This window comes from Callorhinchus milii, unplaced genomic scaffold, assembly GCF_018977255.1.
Source record: "Callorhinchus milii isolate IMCB2004 unplaced genomic scaffold, IMCB_Cmil_1.0 Scaffold26, whole genome shotgun sequence".
Classification (NCBI taxonomy): Eukaryota; Metazoa; Chordata; class Chondrichthyes; order Chimaeriformes; family Callorhinchidae; genus Callorhinchus; species Callorhinchus milii.
In genome coordinates this window covers 4569503-4578674 of record NW_024704767.1, presented here as the reverse complement: position 1 = coordinate 4578674, position 9172 = coordinate 4569503, and the positions used below count along the sequence as shown (strand labels likewise).

The 9172-nt window shown below is 35.1% G+C and overlaps 1 protein-coding gene across 2 annotated transcripts in view; it reads right to left on the bottom strand.

The window, feature by feature from the left end:
- The window catches only part of sh3gl3a (SH3-domain GRB2-like 3a), a 28289-nt gene continuing 19117 nt past the window's right edge, over positions 1-9172 (bottom strand). The window contains exons 6-10 of one of the 2 annotated variants that reach the window (XM_042344115.1): positions 8546-8704; positions 7084-7187; positions 5086-5213; positions 4621-4674; positions 1-3872 (exon numbers count right to left, since the gene is read on the bottom strand). In XM_042344115.1, coding sequence (XP_042200049.1) covers positions 3667-3872; positions 4621-4674; positions 5086-5213; positions 7084-7187; positions 8546-8704 — 651 coding nt within the window. In that variant the 3' untranslated portion in view covers positions 1-3666. The remainder of the gene's footprint in view (positions 3873-4620; positions 4675-5085; positions 5214-7083; positions 7188-8545; positions 8705-9172) is intronic. The other variant, XM_042344116.1, reaches the window with a different exon arrangement.

Genomic DNA, 9172 nt, shown 5'->3' with positions numbered 1-9172 from the left:
TTGGTTTTCGAGTAATTGATGTTTTTTAATTATATGTAAAAATGGCAGAAAATAACTTAATTAGAGATGACAATTGTAACAATCTCTTTAAATTGTGCATTAGAACAAGTGTCAATTTGCATTCAGAATAAGGAAAAAGTGAGACATTGATGAAATACCACAGGATAATGATCATATTACAAAGTAACAGACAACTAATATTTCATGCTGTCTGATTTATTAACGTATGTTCTGTATAACAAAGTGATAAGTTAGCAGAAATGTACAGTGGGTGTCTATAAATACATGGAGAATATGTAACCTTGAACACCTGTCATCCTCTTAAGATAAGACATTTTTCTGAATAGGGTCAATCTGTAGCTATTACTTTCCTAAAACACAACTGTAACGTCTTACTTTAACAAAGATAGCGGTTGGATCTTCATTTTAATAATAATCTCTTATAAACCAACAATCTGTAACGTAGCAATTTTCAGGAATATATCTACAGATGACAGACCAAGTTAACTTTGGAACAGAAGCTAAACATTTTACAAGCATGTTATTCTGAGTCTTCGAACCATTCTTCTCTGATGGAGAATACTGAAATTCTTTATTTCATTGGAAACCTGCGGATGAGAATGTAGGCTGAGAGCAACAGAAAGTTGTTTTCTGTAAGTCACTTATAAAATAAGATCTCATTTGCTATGCCTGGACTGTGCATTGTAAAACCCAAGATTAGCACAAGAAAATGGAAAAACAACAGGACGACTATGTGTAATCCAGAACTGGTTTTGAAAAAAAAGTAACATCTGTGTTCTTCTTTGAAAGACAAAAAGCCTAGACAATTGAAATACATGATGTACATTGTGTCAGCTGCCCATTCTTTGAATACTATTAATCTTGATTTCACTTCAACAACTAAAAGCAATTTTGAGTTTCTTGTACTTGTACCAAATACTGCATTTATAATCAAAGATGTTCCCAGAGCAGCCAGCCTTCTACATATGGCCAGATATAGATGGATCAATATCAGATTATTTCCTCATTTTCTTCAATGTAATTACATTACGTTTCATCCAGTGGAGAGAGTGGCAATTTTGCTTCTGATACAATATTTCTGGTCTCAGCCTGTGGGGATGCATTAAACAAAGGGCAAGTGTGACTATCACAAGAAACTGGGAGTATTTGAATGTAGATCACCAAGATCCTGCTGGTGCTAGTGACATTAGCAGAGATTAGGGGCAGATTGGTTTGATTGTGCATCAAAACCAGTACAAAGGTAATAAAGTGGAGAGATTACATCTCTAAATCACAGTCACAACAGGTAAAATTTCAGCTCCAAGAGAGGCACTTGCAGGAACCATCAGGTTTGAAGCCAATTTATGGAAAATCAATTTGCAGTATATAAACTCTGTTTATTTCAACTAAAAGGAAGTCTGAGGTTCAAGATACAAATGGAAATCAAAGTCCCCGAATTGATCAGTTTCAAATAAAAAACATTTACAGTACAAAGCAGCAATTTCAATAGATTTTCTAATTTTGTCACAGTAAAAATAGTTTGCACCATTTAATTGCAATTAATTATTGGCCACACATAATTGCTATTGTACAGTCATCATAAGTAAAACCAATCATCACCTACACCTAACCTAGCATGTATCTGTATCATTATAAATTCCCACAAAATTTGTTGGGAGACCAACTTGCTGTATGCAGTCAATTTATTTAATATTTTTTATGCAATTTCTCTTACAAAACCCATCTCCAGCCAAGTGGTGTATTGTCGACATTTTATGCCAAACATTTTCAGTTTCTAGTACCAGCGCTCAGAATTCAGTAAAACACTAAAGAGTAAAAGATTTGCTTCTCTTCCATTCGATTAGTCTATCCACCTTAAGTAAAGCGTACTGAAAGACCAGCAAGATTGTGGTGAACTATATCTTGGGCTTCTTGTTATCTTGGTCTGCGTCAACACAGAGATGCCCAAATATCTAACCATTTTCTCAGGCATTAAAGAAAATACACTTCTTTACTAACATATGGGGGACCACTATGGTTAGATGGCTGGAGAACCCTCAGACACCATAAGGTTTTAACCTAAACACGTTGGGGAGTGATTTAGCTTGTATCAGTAGTTTAGTGCCTTTTATTCACGAGTGTACATCACAAACATACCATGGATCTCCCACACTTACTTCTGCACTGCATTAAAGTCAAGAATAATCTGCTCAAAGATTCTTCTCCATAAAATGTTCTTCAGCTATAAAGGATAAGGTAAGGTGCAGATGCCTTTGCAACTTCCATGCTAAAACTGGATGTCTCAAAAGGTTTGCTTCATGTATACAGAGAAATACTAGCATATTCCCATTTACAAATTATCTCAACCAAGAACGGACTTGAAGATCTGAGCAATTAATTTTACAGTGAACTTATAACAGAGTTGTAAATCAAATGTTTCACTTTTACACAGAAGACATAATTTCTGTTAAAAAAAATTCCCACAGTTTACTCTGGCCACCAAATCAAACACATTACCTTTGCACTCCTGGATCATTCAAAGAATACATTTCAAAATTCATGAGATATTATGTATTCTCAAGATAAATCCTTTCCCATGGAGACTGAATAAAAGTAATGAGTAATTCCTGATTGGAATTTACTTTGACGTTAAAAGGGATGTTGGCACAAAAATTGCCTTTGACTAAGGGAAATTTACAATAAGATAAAATACAGCCAAAATATCCTTAACTCTGGCTGATTGCATCGTATTCTTCTGCCACCCTAGCTCTGAAGGGAGCACTTTTTTCTAAGGCCTGTTGCTCAGCTTGGCTTAATCTCCACTGCTCCCTTCAATTGTAGCTATGGAAATATAAATTCCTACCATAACCGGTCTAACTTCTGTGATTCCTTCCCAGGCCCATTGGCTGGTACCCCAGTTCAATGCTGTTTGAAGGGAAATTGAGCAGAGATGTGGATCAGACCTTGCACTCCCTGACTCCAAACACACGTGGTGTAAGAGTAAACATTCTTTTTGTTAACTATGCAGAAAAAAAATGTTTAATGCATACAACTTTTCTGAACTTTAATTTAAAAAAAATACTGTACATCCATGTTTCTTCCCCACGCACAAATCACTGCTGCGAAATACAGTACATTTCACACAATGATCATATAGACAAAATAACAGGCCAATTTTGCTACTTACATTACATTTCATTGTAGCACATTTATTACAACATCTTGTTGCATAACAATAAGTTACACTGCCAATGGAAATGGCTCAAGACCGCATGTCAGAATCTGAAAAAGTTAATCACAGTTAATAATACTCACAATGATCAAATTGTATGTTTCAAGAATGGTTTTCATTTTAGGTAAATGTTTTACCTACTGTATCACTGTAATAAGAAACTGAGGATGCAGGCAAACAAAAACATATACTTACAAATTGTAAACTTTGTTGTGGAAATAGATTAGGTTCGCATTACTTTTGTAGCAATTGAAGAAAACATTTTCAGTACAAATGAAACATGTAAAAAATAAATACACCAATAGAAGACGTATACAAAAGTCAGTCAAGGGGCAAGGCTTTCACAGAATGCCACAGTAATGAAATGTCTTGTTCAGTTGATTTCAACATGAGTTCATGTCCTGAAATTTGTGAAAAAGCGATCAGCCATGTTTTCACTGCGGCAAAGGCACAATAACTTGAACGTAATTAATAGGAAAGAATCCAGATTCTCCATTTATCATGCCTTCAAACCAATTCTCATCGATCTGATTTGTCAGAGTGATGATATCGCCTTCCTTGAATCCAAGCTCTCCCTCATTTTCAGGATCAAAATCATATAGAGCTTTACAGCCAGGCTGGTCCAAATGTGATGAAGAAGCTGTGTGTGATGGGATAAAATTTATTTTTAATTAAATCAATGTGTGGTTAAACCATTTGGAATAAATTGGTGGCTAGGAGGCTGCTAGCAGACAGGGGAAGAACACTCAGAGAAAAAACATGGCACATAAACACCAGACGAGAACACTCAATATTTGTGTCCAAATTTTCCTACGCTATAATATCGTAGCTGGAAAACATCAAAACCAACATTTTTCTTTTATAACATTTTCTTTTTCCTTGGCATTTCATAGTACTTTCAGAGAAAACATCAAGTGATAGACATATCCTGTCAAATCACATAAATGGAAATCAAAGCATACAATGCTGGACAAGTAGCGTACAAAAGTTAAATTAGGTTGTAAAGTACCCCTAAACTGAGGTACATTGAACAACAAAACAATGAGAATGGATTTTTAACTATTTTTCAAGATCATTTACCAATCGAAATTGTGTAAAATAGTGTAAAATATTAATAGACACAGAATTTTTTTTAGAAGTTCCATGAAATACAATCAGGAAAAGTTAATATGAGGGATGCAAAAACAAAATACATGTGATTTATACAACAGCACACTTTAGATTTTTTTTAAAAACTTGGAATCAGACAAGCCTGAAAATCATGTCGATAATTGACCAAAATTAACACCCACTTTTCAAAGTGGTTGAAACGTTAGTAATTCCAGGATATTTGATTTACAAACATGCATTGAGGAGTTGTCACACATCACGTTTGATAGACTACTCACAAGGGCAACGTGTGTGCTTTGATCTGCGAAGGAACCTGAATGAGGGACGTTTAGCTGAATGGTAACAGAAACGGAAATGGTGGGTTAAGCATGCAGAGTTGGGAGTTTTACCAACTCGTGTGTGAACTTGCACAAAAATATTAATCTTAACGAAATTAAATAATTTTCCAATCAGGCTCAAAACTGGATGTAATTTTTTGTATCGTTGCAGTTATTAAAATCTTTTAATTTCTGTATATTAATTATATACAACACTATTCAAATGAACATCTCTTTCCATAAAACACTATTTAAAATGTACAAAAACCACAAACATAACTTTCTGAATAATAAACCTGCGAGAGGCCACAGGTATAACTATTCCTAAAAGTAACATTGGAATTTATGCTTGTGGAGTGATAGTGTACTCTTAGTATGAGATTGTAAATGCAAATCAGTATTTGTAAGCAAGTTAAATTTCCTTACCAGATGATTTGAATGAAGCGCTGTATGAAATACCATTGTGATGCTGGTTATCACTAGGTTCAAAAGACAGAGGCACTACGGGCTTTGGCTTAAATTCGCGTTTTGGGCAGCTGGATGCTATGCTTATTCTGCAAGAAAGCGACAAGAAATGTTCAGTGAAGATATCTTTTGAAACAAGCACAATACTCAACACCATCCTTAGGTGTTTGTTTTAACATTTCCTCGAAATGAAACTTAAATGAAGGGAAAATAATGTGATACTGTTCGTTTTATATTTATTTTAGCTGGGAGAGATGCAGTTATTCATTCTGATTGGCACAGTTATTCATTGTGTTGACACTATTATGGCCCAATGCATTGGTCTAACTACCACCTTCTGAATTCTGTGGGAGTTTAACAAGGGATCTAAACTCTCTCTACACTCTGCCCTTGGAGAGGCAACAATTACCTGCGGGTAGCAATTTGCAATTAGATTTGTGTGGACCCATCCCATATATTACAGTAGATATCAATACAGTTCTTTACAGACCACATTAGTGTACTAGTTTTAATACAGAAAGCAGAAGCACAATTCTAGAAAATATTAGAGAACAACATTTACATCATGTAAAACCAAAATGTCATTGATGGATTCACTTCTTCTCGAGTGTGATTAAATCTTTCTTTGGACACTTAGTTCAGGAAATAAATATTTTCTTGATGGAAGTAAAGTAAGTGGCTTTTTTTTGATACTCCCTTTGGTTAAAGTTAGGGTTTGTGACATATGAATCCTTGACTACCACATACAGATTTGTACAAGGCCTTTTTCGCCCAACACCTGAGGACATTCTGGTGGACAGGTCCCACTTTAATACAGGCCTAAATGAGAAACCCACAGTGTTGACCTATTTTGATGCAGTTTTCTTTAGTGTACATTTGTACTATGGTGTTTCGCTTTGAAACATCCTCCAACATGGAAGGTGTTACTGTATATCAATGTAAAATTGTTTTGTATTAATTATCTTCTGCTTCTGCGAGTCACAATCACTCAAATGGACATCAGACAATAACAATATTCAGGTTAGTAAATGTAACAAGCCAGTATGCACAGTTGGGAGACACTGAATCATGTGCAGGGTCTACTTTAGAATTTTAGATGAAAAGGATCAGACATTTGCATGTGCACAGAGCAAACAAGCTGTGATTTAATAAAGAAGTGATACAGACATAGCTTTACTGGCCATTACAACCCTAAATGTAATTATTTATTTATTTTAGATGCTATTACATTTCCTCCACAATCAGAAAGCTTGGTTGTCAGTGCCACTTACTTCTCCATCAGTACAGTTAAAGCTAGTTATATTGGCCAACAGAAGCTATATGTTCTCAATTACAGTCCTCACTTACTTTTCCTCTTCAAACTCATTGTGAAATGCTTGTTCAGTGATAATAATGTCTGAATTATCACTTTGACTGGGAATTAAAATCATTAGGTCAGAATGGAACCCACTGTCACTTGATTATAATATTTGAAATATTTATGGAGTCCTTGTAGTTTATAAACAAGATTGTGTGTGTGTGTTTTGTTGAAAAACAATTATTGGAAACTTAGTTTGAAAAAAGACTAAACTAAGGTATTAATCATGAATCTAGACTCTTGATTCAAAACGACAATGACAGAAAAGTGGACAAAGGGAGGAATGTTGGAAGGAAGGGCTCAATTTCTTATATTTAAGATTAGGACTGTAATGTTAAAAGGATACACTGCATATGGAAAATAAACATATGGAATAAAAAAGCAATGCTCAAGGTGCAGACCTTATTGCAAATCTCTCTGTTTCTTCCCCCTTTATCACAAAGGCAAATATCAGAGTGGTTCTAAACATCTTAAAAACTACTGCTATATTATTCCTTCCTGAGGTGACACAGAAATTACAGGTGTGAGATTGCCCGTTATCACGTGCCTCAAATCATTTCCTTTAGCTAACGGATGGTAGTGTATAAGGTTCGTAATTTCACCTGTGCAGCAACGTGCGATGAAGCTCTTCCAGAATTGAAGTGGATTCTTTATGGTAGCTCAGTGCTGCTTCCACGAGAGCTAATAGTTGGCTTATTTGTTCTACCTGCAAAAAAGAGGAAACTTTTTTAGCAAGGTAAGACTACGAATCTTTAAAGACTATCTAAAACAATTTTGTGACTGTTTGTGGGGTAGCAGAAAACAAACACAAACCAAACATTTTTCTAAAGGGACTCAAGTGCTTAAAGCTGCAGTCACAACATGTATTGGGTTAATCAGGAATTTCTCTTTGTTCCATAAAATGTGTGTTAACTTTCCAACCTGCAGTTATTCCAGTCTAGACTGCTCTATAACACATAGCTCAATTGTCGCAGAAACTTTCCCATAATAGAAATATTCTCTTGTTCTATGTAAGCTGCAATTTATAAAGATCATAAAAAAGGCTTTTAAAAGATAAATCTCTTATGTGATCGATGTAATTTGAAAATTATTAGTGTAAATGCTGGATTAACGTCACAGTAGAATTAGGGGTGATCTTATACAAACATATAAGATTCTTCTGCAACTTGACAGAGTAGACAGTGTGAGACCATTGCCCCTGGTAGGAGAATCTATAATTAGGGGTCACAGTCTTAAGGTTAAGGATCAGCCTTTTCGAACAGAGTTGAGGAAACACTTCTTCACTCAGAGGGTAGTGAATTTATGGAATTCTTCCCAGAAGGCTGTAGATGCTCAGTCCTTGAACATATTCAAGACTGAGATTAATAGATTTCTAAAGGATAGAGGGATTAAGGGATATGGGGATAAGGCGGGTAGGTGGAGTTAGTTTAGAAGATCAGCCATGATCTTAGTGAATGGCGCAGGCTCGAGGGGCCGAATGGCCTACTCCTGCTCCTAATTCCTGTGTTCCTAGTACTAATACAAACTTTTAATAAAGAAATTATTCAGGTTATAACAAGTCGTGTTCTAAAGAAGCATTTTTCTAATAATTTTACCTGTGTTAACATTACGGCAACAAAAATGTAGCAGTAATCCAGTTGAATGCTTTATGTATGCGTTAATTCCATTTTCAACACAGGATTGTTTTATTCAGATGAACCAAGCAGTAAATATAATTCACAGCATTATATGGATTATATGGCTCAATGTCACTATGCTTATTTTGCTAAAAAATGAATCTATATCTGTTAAAAATATCAATTGTAAAATAGAAACTCTAACTTATCAATACAATAAATCGTGTAACAGCCTTTGGATAAATTGCATTCAATCACTATTTGAGGCTCTTTAGTTCTAGAGGGGGAGAAAAGAGGCTAATTTACAAAATTGTTTAAAATCAGTGATATAATTTGCACTCAAGTACGACCTTTACACCAGATTTATTGGCATTTTGTTTTGCTCGAAGTAAGCTTAAAAGCGTAAATGTGAGAAACGTCCTTTAATATAAATGTTTTGTAAACTTACATCATTTTCCAGAAAGTTGAACATACTGATCTCAGCAAGTTCCTTGGACTCTTCAAATTTCTCTACAGCTTGTCTTATCTCTTCATCAGCGATCTTACCTTGGCGCTTCTTTTTGTAATCATAGTCTAGACGACGACCTTCCAGCTTTTTTAAATGGTGCTGGGAACAAGAAGAACATATTGATCAGCTTCTAGGTTTGGATCCCTAGTCTGTGTTGAGCTCTCTAATCTCATCTGGAATGGCACTAGGAGGTACACAATTGGGATCAGTAAGGAATGGAAATCTGCCAGACTTCCAACGTCTGATTACTGCTCTCCAATTTTAGTACTGGATTGGGTTTAGTTGTTGCTTCCTACTTCCGTAGTCAAACAGCGTGCAAATAGTCACAGTCACATGTCAATTAGTTTCGGTCAAAGTAACTGTGGAAGCAAAAACAATTCAGATTGCTTTTTAAAAAAGCAATATTTTAACCTTTTTTAAAACCTTTCTAAGTTTGAGAGATGCCATTCTTGCTAGCAAAGGAACAATAATTTGTGTATGAAATTTGAAGAATTTTGAAAAGCACAAAAATTGAGCTAAATAGCTTTCTATTTAACATTGAATAATTAACAGTGGGATGTGCTATCA